The following is a 19083-nucleotide window of genomic DNA, read 5'->3' on the forward strand; positions in this document are numbered from 1 at the left end:
TCCAGCTTGGGACCAGGTCAATAAAAATATCTGATGCTTACATCAAAAAGACTAGGAGCGGATTTTGCATGCACATAGATAGTCCTTGGGCTTAACAACCACCATTGGAGCCCAACATTTCTGCACAATTCACATTTCTTGAGTGAGTTTTTGGTCCCATTTTCTGGTCCCTTTCTGGCCACGATTGTTAAGTGAATCATTGCGGTCCAGTGGTGGGATTCAAATTTTTTTTACTACCGGTTCTGTGGGCGTGGCTTGGTGGGTGTGGCAGGGGAAGGATACTGTAAAATCTCCAGTCAGAGGCGGTATTTGCTGGCTCTCCGAACTACTCAAAATTTCCACTAACGATTCTCCAGAACTGATCAGAACCTGCTGAAGACCCACCTCTGTTGCAGTTGGTACGTTAGTTAACATAGTTGTTAGGTAAATCTGGCTTCCCTGGTGACTTTGGTTGTCAGAAGGTCGCAAAAGGGGATCCCGTGATCTTGGGACACAGTAAAAGGTCATAAGTCGGAACCAGTGGCCAAGCGTCTGAATTTGGATCACAGGGTCAGAGGGATGCTACAAAGGTTGTAAGTTTGAAAAATGATCTGTAAGTCACTTTTTTTTCCAGTGCCATTGTAACTTTGAATGATCAGTAAATGAACCATAGTAAGTCGAGGACTACCTAAACCTGTTCTTAGGAAAGAAGAGGCAGCCTCAAAGCCTGAATGTTAGTACAGCTGGTCCTGAACTTACAATCACAATTGAGCCCAAAATTTCTGCTGCTAAGCAAGTCAGTTGTTAAGTGAACTTTTGCCCCATCTTACAACTTTTCCTGCTACGGTTGCTAAGTGAACCACTGCAGTTGATAAGTTAGGAACCTAATTGTTAAGTGAATGTAGCTTCCCCATTGACTTTGCTTGTCAGAAGGACACAAAAGGGGATCACATGACCCCCTCAGGACATTGCAACCATCATAAATATGAACTAGTTACGACGCAACTCAGTTCTGACCAGATGGCCATGGAGATGCTGCAGTGGTTGTGTGAAAAACTGTCATAAGCCAGTGCCTTTGTAACTTCAAACAATCACTAAAGGAAGAGTTGTAAGTTGTGGACTACCTGTGCTTAGTATTTGAAGCCTGTGATGACCTGGGGTGTGGCACAAAAGCAACCAAGTCACAAAAATAGATAAAGTCCCTTTAATTCCTCCAACTTGGCCTCCAATGTCTAATTATCATCCACCGGAGAAAAACTCTCCCAAGAACAGTTTTTAAAAGAAAGAAATTCTGTCCAAACTCAAAGTACATATAAATTAAAAAGAAAAACCAACACAAACCAAACTGCAGCAATTAATGAGACAGGGCAGGATAAGGGATTGAAGTCGTCAAAAGATAATGAAATACACACACTTGGGAGGATGCCAGTACTCAGACTTGACAAACCAGAATAATTTCACACTTTGCTTCCAGCAATTTTGCCATGCACAGTTTGCCCTTTTAAACAGTCTTCCCAACTGCAGCCCAAGAAGGGGATCAGGGCCCTTTCCTCCCCTGTAAACCACGTTGCTCCCTTATCCATTCCTCCCTATGTGGATGAAGAAGGGTTGACCTGGATCTTCCTTTGAATGCCCAGCCAGCCTGTGCCCTTCCCCAGTTTCCTCCACAGCCACCCAAGCTACACTCCCACTCCCTGTCAGCTGTTCCACCTCTCCCTCAGAATCAGATTCCAACTGGGGCATGACAAAGCCCCTTTAGGATTATGAAAAGTACTTCTGAGAATGGACAGATAAAATGATCTTAAGTGTTGAAATAGTCCCAGTAGTGTGTTTTAGGGGAATGCCCTCATTTAAATTCTCAAGACATGTTATTTGGCAGGGAAAGTGTTTAGAATTGCAACATCTATCAATTCAAGTCAGCTTGATTAGATTAAAACACTTCTTTATCAACAGTTCTTAATGACTTTATAATATATTTTGAGAATATATTCCATCATCTGCAACATATACCTTTCTTATAAGAATATGAGGTGAAATGCATCATCTCTGAACAAAGAAAAAAAAACTATTTGTGTTTGTTTTAATCTTATGACACTTTTAAAGACCAAGTTTGCCAGGTGGCCTGCAATACAGTAATCAGATAAAGTAAAGAGTAAACACGGTGCCTCAGATGCATTACCCTAAATTGGTAAAGTAATAGATGGAAGAAGAATAATGAAATTCCCATAGTGGAATAATGGATTGTGAAAATGTCAGAAATTTCAGAAATGTCAAAATCAACTTGCATGATTTGGTCAGAGAGCAAACAAGAAATACCGTCTTTAAAAGCCTTATACACTATACAGGCTTTTTGCTGAAGGAAGAAAAAAATGAATTGATTTATGGATTTGAAGACTAAGAAAGATGAGGACTAAATGAAGGGGTACTTAAGAGGGAGGAGGCAATAAGAATGCAATTATCTATTAAAAAGAAGCTTGGAAAACATCCATATGCCTCTTTGGTTTTATTTTTCTTTTCTTGCACTTTTTGTCCCCACTTCCCTTTTTTCCCTTTGGTTTGTTTACACGAGATTTTTCAATAAATATACTTTTTTAAAAAAATGTTAAAATAATGGAAAGATAATCGCAGCAGCATCTCAAGGAACTAAAATGATAAAATAATAGAACAAGAACGGCAGCAGCATTTCAAGCAGCTAAGAAATTTCAAAGTAGCAAATAACATTTGGAAGAATAGCAAGAACATTTAAAACCTAGCCAATGAAAATATGTGGAGGTATAAAAATGCATTCGTCTGCTGGATATGTAACAAAGTTGGTGCGGACAGTGCTTACTGCTGCAAAGTTGGGATGTGTGTTCAACCGTGGTATGCACACTTTAAAGCAGGAGGATACTTGGTTCAGAGCTTCTGAAAATGACTTTCAGGTAACAGGCTATTATTCCTATTACCTGAAAGTCATTTTCAAATGTGTGCATATTTAATCCATTAAAGCCACAGTCATTAAGTCTAGTGGTATCTTTAAGTTGCCTTTGCAAGTTCTCTTTTCATGTTCTCCGGGTGTCTTCTGATGGCGCCACCATTCTTTACTAGAATAGAATAGAATTCTTTATTGGCCAAGTGTGATTGGACACCCAAGGAATTTGTCTTTGGTGCATAAATTCTCAGTGTACATAAAAGAAAAGATACATTCATCAAGAATCATAAGGTACAACACTTAATGATACTCATAGGGTACAATAAGCAATCAAATCATACTAGGAAACAGTCAATATAAATCGTAAGGATGCAAGTGACAAAGTTAGAGTCATACAGTCACAAGTGGGAGGGGATGGTCAATAAGGAGTGATAAGAAGATTAATAGTAATAGTGTAGACTTTGTAAATAGGTGGACGGTATTGAGGGAATTATTAATTATAGCAACTGTTCTAATCATACCATTTTAGAATGAACCACATCTGCATTTCAACCTAGTAAAGTTTTTATAATAGAGATGAATGAGAACTAATTTGGAGTGGAGGGGAAAGGTATTAAGCTACCTGGGTGACCTTTAGTCGGTCCCTCTTCTCAACCCTAGGAAGAAGGGAAGGGCAAACCACTTCCAAAAATCTTGCCAATAAAACTGGAAGAATTTGTCTTAAGTAGTTGCCAGGAGTCCAAACAGAAATAAAAATAAACAAAATGGAGAGGAACTTTTCCATAAGAATTTAAGAGCCTTAATAACCTCTGCCTATTCATTTCAGGATGGCCTTACATCAGAGCCATCTTTTAAGATGAGGACCTAAGAGAAATATTGACACGTGTGAAGACTAACTTCTGTGAATCAGGGATCACCTGGTCTGATCATGGATTAAAGAGTCTTATTAATACAGTGGTCTGAGTCTTCCTTCCAGACTAGAGCAGGGGTGTCAAACTCGCAATGGCACATTGTCGTCACGTGACATATCACAACTTTTTTCTCCTTTGCTAAAATGGGTGGATGTGGCCAGCACGTGATGCATCTGGCCCTCAGGCTGCAAATTTGACACTCCTGGACTAGAGGACATTATGGTGGGTCAGAGGTGGTCTTCAGCAGATTCTGACCAGTTCTGGAGAACCGGTAGTGGAAATTTTGAGTAGTTCGGAGAGCTGGCAAATCCCACCTCTGACTGGCCTCGCCCCCATCTATTCTCTGCCTCTCAAGTCTCAGCTGTTCGGCTGGGTCTTCTTTGGTTGCCCTGCATAGGAAAACAGAGCTGGAAAGCAGGTTAGCGGAGTGAGGAGGGAATGGGAATTTTACAGTATCCTTCCCCTGGAATGGAGTGGAAATGGAGATTTTGCAGTATTTTCCCCCTGATGTGGGGTGGGAATGGAGATTTTAGGGCATCCTTCCCTTGCCACGCCTACCAAGCCACGCCACACCCACCAAGCCCCGCTCACAGAACCAGTAGTAAAAAAAAATCGAATCCCAAAACTCTGGTGGGAGCACAGAAAATGCATACAGGTGCCAAAAGAATATTTTCCTCAAAATAACAGCAAGAGAATGCTATTCTGATGCTCAGGGTTTTTTAAAAAATCTGCCTTTATTATTTTTAAATAACTCAAGGTGGTGAACATACATAATCTTCCTCTTCTTATTTTCCCTTCAATGACATCAACCCTGTAAATGGGTTTGGCTGAGAAAAGTCACAGGCGCAAGGTCACCCAGCTAGCTGTCATGCCTAAGGTATGGGACTAGAACTCACAGTCTCCTGGTTTCTTGTACTTATGCTTACTTATACTTATGCTCCTGTACTTATGCTTAGGTGCAGCACAATTATCAAAAGCAGGTGGTAGAATTGGATCAGTTCCAAGACCAAATTGCTGATTTAAGAGACTGTCCCTCCCTGATATATGCATCAGCTGCACAATTAATATGTCATTAGTTGCCCATAAACTGCTCTAGGTAGATTCAGGTTGATGATCTTCAGATAATATTTCATGTACAAATTTATTCTTGCCCCTCCTTAACCATAGTGTAATAGTGATAAATAAGGGTTCCTGAAACTGCAGTCTCCAGAGCAAATGCTACAAGAGAAAAAAATGCATACAATACAAACTATCTTCCAACTTTGACTTGGAGTAGTCAGGCCATTTGTCATTAAGAGATCATAAAGTTCATTTAACTGTTCTAATGAGATGTCTGTTTCAGGCAAATAATTCTTGATAATTCAGAAAGCCAGCTCAGAAAGGTCAATCTGCCCAAGGAGCTGCTGACACAGTTCTAGAGAGGAATTTTTGAGTCTGTCATCTGCACCTCTATAACTGTCTGGTTTGGTTCTGCAATCCAACAGGACAGACACAGATTTTAATGGATAATTAGGACTGCAGAAAAAACAATTACTACCAACCTGTCTTCACTGAGGACCTATACACAGCATGAGTCAAAAAGAGGGCTGTGAAAATATTTACAGACCCCTCACATCCTGGACATAAACTGTTTCAACTCCTTCCCTCAAAACGACGCTATACAGCACTGCACACCACAACAACTAGACACAAGGACAGTTTTTCCCCAAACACCATCACTCTGCTAAACAAATAATTCCCTCAACACTGTCCAATTATTTACAAACTCTGCACTATTACTATTAATCTTCTCATCACTCCTTATCACCCCTCGCTTCCCACTTGTGACTGAATGACTGTAACTTTGTCGCTTGAATCCTTACGATTTATATTGACTGTTTCCTAGTATAATTTGATTGCTTATTGTACCCTATGACTATCATTAAGTGTTGTACCTTATGATTCTTGATTCTTGATGAATGTATCTTTTCTCTTATGTACACTGAGCGCATTTGCACCAAGACAAATTTCTTGTGTGTCCAAACACACTTGTCCAATAAAGAATTCTATTCTAAAGAATTCTATTCTATTCTATTGATAGAAATTCATTCATCTGCCATTGCTGCTTAGTTTTACATTCTAGGACTCACATTTAGGACAGGCAGAAAAGTTGCACAATGTAATGTGAAACATAAGCCATAGAATCTTAGTTTTCTTTATAAACTACATCAAAACAACTAACCCATGTGATGTACAAACATTTCTGGAAAATCCTGTTAAATTTTCAGAGACTATGAAAGTTGCTGGATGAGTGGAGAGCATCTCAATGGCTTGCATACATTCTTCACTTCCAATTAGTACAATCACAGGACCCAAAAGCAGACTAACAGATCTACTTATAAAACAGACATTATGCAGATCATACTTAGCATAAACACTGTAATTTGCCTTCAGCTTTTCTTATTGGATATGTGAGGTTTCCTTAGTAATTTTTTTTGGATTTTTTAATAACTCATTAAACTCAATAATGTTGGTAATGAAGCAAATAACAGAAACCACTTATTAGTAAGTATCTTAACCTATCACAGTTATTCATATAGAACCAATTCACATGCAGACCCCGAGTGGCTTAAAACTAACCAAGGGAATGGTCTACATGCATTTGGTAGCATATTCAGTTCAGAGCCCATATTGCTAAACAAGCCTTACCATAAATACTAGTTCACTTTTATCAAGCATATCAGAATGCAGATTAAAAAGAATCGAGGCATCAATTGTGCTGCAATGGCCACCATCTTGACTTTTTTTGACCTCCCTTGCAGACACACCCAGTTTTCAATTAAAAAAAAAATCCTCGAATTGCACTGCTAATTCAGAGGGAATCCTGATAACTTTCCCTCGCTTACCTAAGAAAAATGCTCTCACTACTTACTGATGCTTGCGAATACTGATTACAAGCAGGTGCACATTCTCTCAATTCATAAACTCCAACAGCCACAGATTGAGCCAAAATCTAGAAGAAAAATCCCGTACAAGCAACTTCTCTATTCTAGGGGGAATCTCTCTCCCATTCTCTCTCAAATTGCTTGCGGGGTTAAGGGAGTTAGAATTCAACATAATCAGAGAGCGCTACTGTGTGGAAACCATTGTGCTATTTCTTTGGGGATTGCAAAATGCTTTAGCATTTAGAAGCTAGGCTTTTGCACCAAGTGTAGTAGCATACTCCAAGCTAGGATAGGATAGGATAACAGAATTGGTAGGGACCTTGGAGGTCTTCTATTCCAACCGCATGTTTAGGCAGAAAACCTATACCATTTTATACCGTATTATACCTATAACCAGACAAATGGTTATCCAATCTCTTCTTTAAAACTTCCAGTGTTGGCACATTCACAATTTCTGGAGGCATGTTGTTCCACTGATGAATTGTTCTAACTATCAGGACATTTCTCCTTAAGCTCATAACTGCCTGGAGCAGGTTAAAAATGAGCATGAACTTGAATTTGTGTCTGTACGAAGAGATGTAACCCCGGATCAAGCTGCTTTCAAAAAAGATGTTTTATGTTTTCATGTTTTGTGTTTTGTTTGTTTATGTTTGTTTTTTTAAAAAATCAGTAAAATTTTTGGAAAAAAACAACAACTGCCTGGAGCAGGGAGGAAAGAGTAATTTTTTAAAAAAGAGAAAGTTTCACCTCGGTATTTCCTGTTTACTCTCCCTTCCCTTCCCACTTCCACCCTAAGAGGTAATCTTGCGATTCCCCAGGCCGGAGAGAAGGAGGAAGCAAGCAAGCAAGCGAACTCGGAAGTTTTTGAAAACTTTCTCCTCGTTAATCATTGAGATCTCTTGGCCGGGGAGAAGAGAGGGAAAGCTGGCCGCTTGGGTAACTTGGCATCAGAAGCACGTTTGGAATGGATCGCTTAGCCTAAACTGGGTGCGCCAGTTTTCCTAGAGACATATATTATTTGCATTGCCTGTCACTTCTTGGATGGGATCTGCCTGTTTTAACCCATTGAAGCCTATCAAGTTCTGTACCTGTCAACAGTGGTGTCCCCCAGGGCATTGTTCTAGGACCAACTCTCTTCATACTCTACATAAATGACCTCTGTGATCATATTAAGAGCAAATGCATTCTCTTCGCTGATGATGTAAAGCTATTCAACACCACAGACAATACTACTACTACCCTTCAAAAGGACCTTGACTATGTATCAGAATGGTCAAACAAATGGCAACTTCAAATCTCAACAAATAAATGCTCTGTCCTACATACTGGCAAAAAAAAATCAGAAAATAAAATACAAGCTGAATAGTCAAGATCTTGTTGATGATCCAAGCTCTGTAAAGGACCTTGGAGTTCTCATCTCTAATGATCTAAGTGCTAGAGCCCACTGTAACTACATAGAGAAAAAGGCATTAAGAGATGTTAACCTAATCCTACATAGCTTTTTCTCTGGTAATATCATACTACTAATGAGACCATACAAAACATTTGCTAGACCAATACTTGAATACAGCTCAACAGTCTGGAACCCGCATTACATATCTGATATTAACACAGTTGAGAAAGTCCAGAAATATTTCACAAGAAGAGGTCTCCACTCCTCTACTCGTTGCAGAATACCTTATGCCACCAGACTTGAAATTCTAGACCTAGAAAACTTAGAACTATGCTGCCTTCAGTCCAATCTAAGTATAGTATATAAAATTATACATTGCAATGTTCTACCTGTCAATGAATACTTCAGCTTCAACCACAACAATACAAGAGCACACAATAGATACAAACTCAAGGTAAACCGCACCAAACTTGATTTCAGGAAATACGACTTCAGCAACAGAGTGGTCAATGCCTGGAATACTCCACCTGACTCTGTGGTTTCTTCCCCAAACCCCAAAAACTTTAACCTTAGACTGTCTACTATTGACCTCACCCCTTTCCTAAGAGGTGTGTAGGGGGCGTGCATAAGCACACCAACGTGCCTACTGTCCCTGTCCCATTGTTTCTTTTTTATTTTTTCTTATATGTATCCATTTCATGTATCCATAACTATATTTATACTGATATCTGTTATCTTATAATTGCTTGACAAATAAACAAACAAACAAACAAACAAATAAATAAATAAAGCCTCAGCACTGCTACCGTATCATGGCACGGCTCGAGGTCAGGAGAGGTGAAGGCAGGGGAAGGCCCAGTCATCGTTACATTATCTGTGACTTTCTTTTCTTTGTTCCTCAGATCATCAACTCTCTTCTTTTCTTTGGTTCACTCACCTGATGGCAAACTGTTTCTGAAGGGAAACACCCATGCGTGCGCGCACACACACACACACACACATACACACACACACCTGAGTTCTGCACCAGGTTCCCACCCTACTTTGTATACAATGTGTGCCTTCAAGTCAGTGTTTGATTCTTGAGTGACTAGACAAGCCCTTGCAGTTTTCTTGGCAAGTTTTTTTCCCTCCAAAAGTGATTTGCCATTGCCTCTTTCCAAGAACTGAGAAGAAGTGACTTTTCTTAAGACAGGGGTCTCCAAACTTGGCAACTTTAAGACTTGTGGATTTCAACTCCGAGCTCTCTGAAGTCCCAGTAACAATAAGATTTGATTTCACAAGCTATGATGGCTGGAGAATTCTGGAGTTGAAGTCCACAAGTCTTAATATTGCCAAGTTTGGAGACCTCTGGCCTAAGAAGTCAGGCTGCTGTCCTTGTGGCTAAAGCAAGATTCATGATCTGTGGGGTTTTAGTGTGGTTCCTTATCCACTACACTAAACCATCTCTCACCCTGTGTGATTGCAGTCTTATTTGGGGAATCCTGTTCTGGGTAAATAGAACCCTTGGGTATCGTTTTTTTGCTCGTGCAGTAAAGAAGTAATTTTTTTTTAGCATTGCCAAGGTATACCTACCTGCTCTCATAGGATGGCACTGGTCCATGCCCTTGTCTACATGCTACCTTCCATGTAGAGCAGGACAATTTTAAAAATAGAACAACATCCCTCCTTAGAAAGATGCTATTAAAAAACCAATTGGGAAAACATTTGAATCATCTTAGTTTGCTCTTCTCCCAGACCGCAAGTTGATCATTGGTATTCATTATTATGGATTTTTTTGTTTTCAAAAAACCAATATCAATACAGCTCTTCTCATGAGGATAAGGTGGGGGAGAAGAGATTAACAAGAAGGATTCCAATGTAAAAGAAAGTTTTACGCAATTTAGACGTTCAGTGGTATTGGGCAATGCTGAAGGAAGGTAAGGGATGAATATGAGTGGGTCAGTGGTGGGATTTAAATATTTTTACCACTGGTTTCAGTGGGTGTGGTTTGGTGGGCGCACTTGGTGCACGTGCACACATTTTGTGTGTATGCGCCAAATGCGCCCTTTGCGCAGGAGCAGGGGTATTCTAACTCACCTCCTGCAAGCCTTCACTCTCCCGGTCACTTCAGCAGCTGCCGCGCAGCACTCAGCTGTGCCGTGCAAAACAGCTGCGCTTCGAATTCAGAGGATAAAAGTGAGTATGGCAGCCCAGGCGGGTGGGTGGGCCTAACAGCAGAGTGGCGGAGAGAAGCGGTTTGGTCTCCACCGCTACCGGCTCAGCAGAACCAGGCCAAACCGGTAGAATACCACCACTGGAGTGAGTGCTTTTTCATTGGAAGTTTTCAAGAAGAGTTTGGACAATCATTTGTTCAGAATGTACTTAGGGCAAGGGTGTCACACTCGTGTTGTCACAGCCTTGTCATGTGACGTATTGGGACTTTTTGCCCTTTCGCTAAACCGGGCATGGGTGTGGCCAGCATGTGACTCATCCGCCTGCGAGCTGTGAGTTTGACACCCCTGGTATAGAGTCTCCTGCTCAAGTAGGGGGTTGACTAGAACGGGGTCCCCAACTTCTAGACCACAGCGCACTACCAGCGCACTACCAGGAATTGGGCCACGTGAGTGGATCAAGAGCAGTGGATCAGTGGGCACTCACAACAGGCGCGTTGGCCCGCCGCTTGTGAAAGTTGATGTGCATGTATGTGCACATTTGTGCCATCCCGCCATTCACATGGCCCCGTTCCCTTCTTGCCCAGCCAGCAAGGCCACCAAGTCACAAAGGTTGGAGACCACTGGACCAGAAGACTTGTTATTCTGTGTTCTGTGCTACTTGATCTTCACCGGAGTACTGTCTGAGATATACTTGCCTAAAGTTTTGTGAATGGCCATTGGCAAGATAAATGTCTATTGCATTGGCTGTTGTTTCTCTTATCTTTGATTTAACTATCACAATCCCAAATCTGCATTAACTTAGGTCCCCCTTCCTTGTATTATTATTTCAGGAACTCATATGCATCTGATATCCTCAAAAACATTCATATTATATTAAATATTTACCAGTGCTATAAGACCTCTGAATACATCAAACAACCGTATGCTAAACATTTTTTTTCCTAAAGCATGGGACTAAAAGCTACTTCTTCCATCCCTTTGGTCCAAAATATTGCAGTCCAAGAACTTGTTTTTCTAACCTCCTCATCTTCTGTAATAGGCAGTGTTATTTATATATTGTCAATACCATTTAATCAGCCATGCCTGCACTTTATATTTATGACATGGATAATTCACATCAAAAGACCTATCCTTGTTCTTAGTCATGCTTTTTTCCCCTATTTATATTCATGCTGCCTTCCTCTTCTGGCCCAAGAGCAATTCAAGTTATATTTCAATACCAAAGGTTATGTTTGAGAAGGAAAGAAAAACAAGTAAATACTCAAACATCATGAAACCATTTCTCTGTGCTATTTCTAGATAAGTAATACTATATCTGGCTAGGGCGTGCTATCATAACTTTTTCCTCCTATCTACTATGGCTTTTTTCCCCCCCTCATAGCAAATTATGCCTCCTTCTTGTGGGAGTGAAGAAAAACTTCTGTTACTCTGCAACTGTTGATTGTAGTCATTATTAGTGAATGGAACTCCAATTTTATTTGTACACTAAAAGCTAGATTAGGAAATGTTTTTGAAAGCTGAAATGTGTTATTTAAGGCTCGTTTGTAGTAGCTTACACGTAGGCATTTGAGAGCCAGTTTGGAGTTTAGATTAGAAACTGAGGGATCATGAGTTCTAGTCCCGCCTTAGGCACAAAGCCAGCTGAGTGACCTTGAGCCAGTCACTTTCTTTCATCCCTAGGAAGGAAGGAATAACAAACCACTACTTTAAACAACAACAGCAAAAAAGGTAGGGTCTTGTCCAGTCAATTGTTGAGAATTAGACACAATTGAATGGAAGAAACAACAAAAGGAACAAGTGTGTATGCCTCCCATGTTATGCAAATGCTCATTAGAATCCTTCGATCAAATTCAGGATAGAAGCTATACATTACCAACAAAAGGGCTGATAATACCTGCTTAATTAATTTGAAACAAAACCCCTTAGGCAATTGTTTCATACTTGAAGATCCCTAGCAGAATGGGATCTACAATGATTTAACTCACCAATGGTTAGAATTCAAGGTGAACTGTGCTAGTACACTTCCCAAGATGGCTGGGACTAGAAATAATTGATCTATAAAAAACCAAATTCCTCAAGCCAACTCCTGTTCGACTGTTCTTGGGCTGATCGATCAGAGAATAAGTTTTAAGTCTTGATGTGGCACCTGCTGCCTAGAAACACATCCTAGCAAGCCATCCAGGAAAAGAGTATCTTTATCTAAACCATTAAGGCCTATTTAGTTTACCTGATGAGGTCTCGATGAGCTGCTTGACCACTGAGATACGAGTGGTCTTTGGAATCTCACTGATTTCTGCATCAGCAACATTTCAAGAAAGTACCTTTGAAATACGCTTCCCATTTGCTGGGTGCAGCACTTGAAGTACCTTTTAATCAGTGAAACTGAAAGTTTATGGCACCCTACTTTTCTAAGCCTGTTTTTGATTCTGAATTTGTTTTGTTACACGGATGTGTAGCAGAGAACAAACAAGCCAACCCTGAATGTAGTTCTATGCGTAATAGGTTTAATTTTAAGGGGAACTTCTATCGTTGTATAAATCCCATTTTCTATTTTCTCCTACCATGCAACATTTTGCCCCTTCGAATCTTGTCTGCCTCTAACCTTTTAGGGTGGATCTGGGGGTGGGGGGAGATGCAGGCTTAGGGGGAGGAGGAGGAATTGTCCCTTCTTGAAGTAGTTGAATAAAAGTGGCCCCTTGAACTAGGAGATGGTCTGTGCCTGAAGCAGGGGGAGGATCTGCAATTCAGTTGATTCCCTCCCCCACTCTGAACTTGTACAAAAGCATAGGGAATGGCCTTGAACTTCTCTTACCAACAAGGAGATTTATTACCAAGAAAACAATCAGACAAGTGTAGCTTAAGTCCATTCCAAGACACAAACTTGAGAAAATGCTTCCAACACTCCCCCCACACCCTATTTCAGATAAAGGGAGGGAGGAGGAAAACACATTCAGATTTGCAAAAGTTTCTGTTAACTCTAATCCAGGGGTTCCCAACCTGGGGTGCTTGCACCCCCTGGGGGTACGAGACGATATTCCAGGGCAGGGGTGTCCAACCTTGGCAACTTTAAAGACTTGTGGACTTCAACTCCCAGAATTCCTCAGCCAGCTAGTCTAAAAGTTGCCAAGGTTGGACACCCCTGTTCCAGGGGTTGCGAGAAAAGCCCAGGTAAATAATAGGATATTGGCTGTATGTTGCCATTTTTATTTTCTTTTGCAATGGATTAACTTAACGGAGCAAAATATAAATTTCAGCGGGTGCGAGGTTTGAGTGAAATTTCTTTAGGGGTGCAGGGCAAAAAAAAAGTTTGGGAACCACTGCTCTAATCAGTCTAATAAAATAAAGTTTAGATGTTTATGGCTTTGGCTTCTTAGTCTGGGACTGACAGAACTCCTCACTTGTTTTGGCCAGCCATTAGCCAGCTTTCTTAGTATTATAATTCTGAGATACTCGTCAGAGCAATTATCTACAGGTAGGCCTCAACTTATGACCACAGTTGATCCCAAAGTTTCTGTTGCTGAACAAGGCTGCCTTCCCTTGTTAAGTGAGTTTTGCCCCATTTTACAACCTCCCAAACCACAGTTGTTAAGTGAATCACTGCAGTTGTTAAGTTAGCAACACGGTTGTTAAGGGAATGTGGATTCCCCATTGGCTCACTGAACAAGTGGTTGTAAGTCAAGGACTATCTGCATCGTGAGGTGGTTATGGCAGCTGATTGGGCGTTCACTCCCAACATTCCCCATGGAGCAATGTTTGCACCAGGACTAATAGCAGAGGTTTCCAAACTTGGCAACTTTAAGACTTGTGGACTTCAACTCCCAGAATTCTCCAGCCAGCTATGCTGGCTGGAGAATTCTGGGAGTTAAAATCCACAAGTCTTAAAGTTGCTAAGTTTGGGGACTCTTGCTAATAGAACCACCACCACCCCAAAAAAAAAAAATGTTCTGGGAGACGCATACTTTAAGTACAATGAAGGGATTATTTTGTGTGGCAGAACAGAAAGGCAGTGGATGATGTATGTGGGGAAGGTGTGTTTAATTTCAATTCATTGCCAATCCAATCCAGTATCCAAACCAGCTGCTTTATTTTACCAAACGGAAGAGAGGGACCTGCATTCACTCTTCCTGTCCTAATGCTCTAACTACTGAAAGATAGGATTTGATTTCACCCTTTAAAAAAATAAAGCTTTGACTTTGGTCCAATAAAAGTAGATCGATTAAGTCCCATTTGTTGTTGTTTTTAATTTGTTTATTATTTATTTTATCAAGCATGTATTAGATAACACGTATCGATATAAACATGATTATGATTACATGAAATGGATACGAATAAAAGGGGACATTAGGGCAGGAACGGTAGGCATGTTGGTGCACTTATGCCCCCTTACAGACCTCTTAGGAATGGGGTGAGGTCAACAGTAGACAGTCTGAGGTCTAGTTTGGGACTAGTGGAAGAAACCACAGAGTCAGGTAGTGTATTCCAGACACAACCTGACTCTGACTTTATAGCATTGCCTTTTACTCACTCCCATCTGGCTGCAAAAGCGACAGATTGTCTTTAGCTGCTTCAGTTTTAATGTAATGTTTTCCCTCCTTCTCTGGATGCAGTTTTTGGTCATGGACATTCCCTATAGAATGTGCACATCAACAATGTGGTTTCTGATGCAGTCAAGGGCTGGAATCTGGCCAGGTATCATTGGGCATTTTAAGACTGCCTTTCCTGTTTATTTGCCGGGCACTGTCTTCACATTTTGGCTTAGATAGCAGGATAGATAGCTAACACCTGGCTTCCACAGAAGCAACTGTCCATGTTATGCCTGGCCATTGTTTCCCGAAGTGCTTGTCAGATCTTTCACAGTCTCCTCATATACATGGGTTCAGTGTGTTTTTGAAAGAGCACCAGGCTGGCATTAAAAAACAAACACATAACTGGCATTTTGTACGGTGATGTCGATGCTTTGAATGCTCTCTTGATGCTATGAATAGCAATAGCATTTAGACTTATATACTACTTCACAGTGCTTTACAGCCCTCTCTAAGCATTTACAGTCACTATATTGCCCCCGACAATTTGGGTCCTCATTTTACCCACCTCGGAAGGATGGAAGGCTGAGTCAACCTTGAGCCTGGTGGGATTTGAACTGCCAAATTGCAGGCAGCCGGAGTCAGCAGAAGTAGCCTGCAGTACTGCATTCTAACCACTGCAGCATCGTGGCTCATACTAGAACCATAGTCAAGAATAAGCCAGTTGACAAGGTCCAAATATGGAATACTTCTGGCTTGTAACCTGTTACCCAGGCAACTTGAGAGGTGGCTAAATCTGTCACTAACAGCTCCTTCTACACATAACAGAATAAAAGAGTTGAAAGGGACCTTGGAGGTCTTCTAGTCCACCCCCCTGCTCAAGCAGGAGACCCATACCATTTCAGACAATAGTTGTCCAATCTCTTTTTAAAAACTCCAGTATTCGAGCCACAACCCACAACAAACCCAGCTCCGCCTCACTACTGATTAAGTGGAGAAACCATAGGTTGTTTTTCCTGCTTCAGGTGATACTCAATGGGAAACAAAATGAAGGCAGGGAGATGTACCATTCATATTCCTATAAGGCAGAGGTGGGCAACTATGGCGCCTTTATGACTTGTGGACTTCAACTCCCAAAATTCCTGAGCTAGCATGGCTTGCTCAGGAATTTTGGGAGTTGAAGTCCATAATTCATAAAAGGGCCATAGTTGCCCACCCCTGCTATAAGGGCTGCACCTTATAAGATAGGCCTTGTTAATGCAGCAGAATAATGCTTGACAATCACGACAGTAAATTGTACGGCAGTGCACTTTTCTTCCCTGACTCTAGGACTGGCGGATTGCACTGGAATGTGGCATCTGGTTGTGCCCTTGAACTATGGAATTCCTGGCACACTGAACATACCAACAGTTGCAACACTGTACAAATTTTCAAATCAAATCAAGTATTACAAAGACCAGCATAATAGGGAAGGTGGTAAACAAAGAATTAAAAAGGATAAAAGACACACACACACATACACACACACTTTTTTAAAATCTAAAAATTAAAAAAAATTATCTAAAAAGAGGTAAGAGTAGTAAATAGGTATAGGGGAGTATGGCAAATTAGACTGAGCACTGTGGAATGACAAACTAAGTGCTTGTTAAAACTGGTTTCTGGCACGGATCGTCTGTGATGCATTTTAATTGCTGCTGTGCAGAACCTGGCAACCCTGTATGGTGTAGCAGGGCTGGTATCTGAAAGCAGCAGAGGGATATAAAGTTGTCCTGTGAGCCCTGGATATTTATGGAATAATAGTGACTTGAAGCTAATAAAAATGTCTCTGTAATTACAGGAAATGGAGAAGTAAGTATATGTTCTATTATTTCAGTGTGTCCAGAACAACAAGGACAACGTCTCATTGGGTAGAGGAAATCTTCCTGTATCATCCTTCAAGGACAGCTCAGTCTGTTCTTCTCTATGTTCTCTTATAGCCAAAGACTGCCCAAAGGAAACCACTTCTTTAAACTACCCCTATTTCTCCTCCCAGCCTTTTGAGGAAAGCCAGTTTGTAATACCAGAGTTAAACCAACTATAGCTTAAACAGTAAACGAGCCTCGTCTCTTAATTGGTGCACCCATTCATGGTTCTGAATTCTGGCAACTGATCATTTCCTTCAATACCGGTGCTGGCCATTTAATTGCTTTTTTTTTTTTTGAGAATAACTGGTAATTGAGCTAAGGCTGAAAATACATCTTGGTTTAGAATATCAAAAGAAATAAATGCCAGACATAACTACCCAAGGAACAAAGAGTATCACATTGTTCTTTCTTTATTTTCCTTTCTTTGTTTAATGTTAGTCTTGGCCAAAATCACATTTACTATTTAATTAAATATTCACTTTTCGTTTCTATAGCAACCTTAAACACAGCACATGGTCTTTCACAGTGTTTTAATATTGTGTGACTCAGAAGAACAAACTTGTGAAATCTCGATGGTGTTTAGAAAACGGGCTGTTTACAGGGCGTGACAGGCAGAATAAAGGGGACAAAAAGGTCCCAGATGAACTTGTGATTTAGGAGGGGCCCAGAGGTGGGTATTCAGCAGGTTCTGACCAGTTCTGGAGAACCGGTAGCGGAAATTTTGAGTAGTTCAGAGAATCGGCAAATACCACCTCTGACTGGCTTCACCCCCATCTCTTCTCTGCCTCCCGAGTCCCAGCTGATCGGCTGGGTCTTCTTTTATTGCCCTGCACAGGAGAACGGAGCTGGAAAGCAGGTTAGTGGGGTGGGGAGGGAATGGAGATTTTGCAGTAGCCTTCTCCTGCCACGCCCACCATGCCACGCCCACAGAACCAGTAGTAATTTTTTTTTTTGAATCCCACCACTGGAGGGGCCCAAGGGTTTCTTTTATTACACCTGATAGGCTGCAGTTGTTGTGGAAAGGAGCCTAGTTAGTTGGAAGGAAGCAGCAGAAATGGTACTGAAACCCGAATGGCTGCAAAAGTTGAAAATAGCAGCAAAAAGGAAAAGCAAAGTGAAAAGGTGAAGTAGGGAAATGATTTCTTCAACCCCCTTTTTTGCCTTATTTCTGCACATCAAACACATGACTATCAATACTATAAAAGGTGATAAGGAACCTTCTAGATTTTGGAATATCATTTGATACTATGCTATTGTTGATCCTGATTGTGGCAGATGGAATTTGAGCCCAGCTTTAAGACATTCTTGGAAGAGATTTCGTTTTTGCCAGTTCCCTAGATCTCTAACTGTCAAAGAATTCAAAGTCATAATTCAAGCCGATACATTTTTACTTCTCAAAAATATTGCTCCTTTGGATAGAGTTAGGTCAAAACTTGGCAGGTCAAGGATCCCTAGGAAAATCTATCAGGTGAAAGACATTACTTTGTAATCATAGAAAGCAGTGGGTTAACTGCTCAGGCCAGTTTGGGAAACTCATATGTTTGGATTCCACAAACTCATATTTACTTAGCTTTTAACTGTTGTTAGGTTTCTCTAAATACAGGGCTGTCAAACTCCCGGCCTGTAGGCTGGATGCGCCATGTGCTGGCCATGCCCATGCTTGGTTTAGCGAAGGGGGGAAAAGTCCCAATACTTCACGTGATGCAACTGTGACTATGTGAGTTTGACACCCCTGCTCTAATAGGATTACTCCAGTTTAGCCATTGCTAAACTGGTGTCCTTTGAAAGTTTAAACTGGGTCTTAGAATTAGCCAGCTTTCCTGAGAATTCTGAGAATTGTAGTCCTAGAGCAGGGGTCCCCAAACTTGGCAACTTTGAGACTTGTGGACTTCAACTCCCAGAATTCTAGTAGAGTTGACTAGGCTCTAGTCAAGCCTTAAAGTTGCCAAGTTTGGAGACCTCTGTCCTAGAGATTTGAGGCCAACGGATTGGAAAAAGCTGTTGCAAAGCTGTTGCGAAGGAAAACATAGAGTAATTAATTGACCGCTAAATTTATGTAAACCCAGTGTGATTCATGGTTCAGTGTGCAGTGCAAACAACTGCCGTTGTAAAATAAAAATAACTGCTACCTTCCATCTGTCCTAATTTCCATTCATGTCTTTCTTGTACAGCTCCCAAATGCTCTTCTGAAGTCAATAGTTCAGGTGACACTGCAGCTTTAATATTGTTCATTCTTAAAACAGTGACTGTGGGAACAGTTCAGAAATCCCATACTGCCCATCAAAAAATTAAATGAGTTTATATCTTGGATCAGCAATTAGTTTTGCAGGAAAGTGATCCTGAAAACAGTGGGGATTGGTGGGCAAAAGGGCCACTTTTATT

General features: G+C 40.9%; 1 protein-coding gene and 1 long non-coding RNA gene across 4 annotated transcripts in view; one reads left to right on the top strand and one right to left on the bottom strand.

Annotated features, from left to right (window-relative positions):
- Nucleotides 1-9057, bottom strand: part of GNE (glucosamine (UDP-N-acetyl)-2-epimerase/N-acetylmannosamine kinase) — a 62481-nt gene extending 53424 nt beyond the window's left edge. For all 3 annotated transcript variants that reach the window (XM_087926363.1, XM_087926364.1, XM_087926365.1), the window contains exon 1: nucleotides 8925-9057. In XM_087926363.1, the coding sequence (XP_087782489.1) occupies nucleotides 8925-8981 (57 nt within the window). In that variant the 5' untranslated portion in view covers nucleotides 8982-9057. The remainder of the gene's footprint in view (nucleotides 1-8924) is intronic.
- LOC148127229 (uncharacterized) overlaps nucleotides 1-19083 on the top strand; it is a 78744-nt gene that overhangs the window by 13967 nt on the left and 45694 nt on the right. The gene's annotated exons all lie outside the window — the stretch shown is intronic.

This window comes from Pseudonaja textilis, chromosome 2 (assembly GCF_049901715.1).
Source record: "Pseudonaja textilis isolate UNSWEBS1 chromosome 2, rPseTex1.2, whole genome shotgun sequence".
NCBI lineage: Eukaryota > Metazoa > Chordata > Lepidosauria > Squamata > Elapidae > Pseudonaja > Pseudonaja textilis.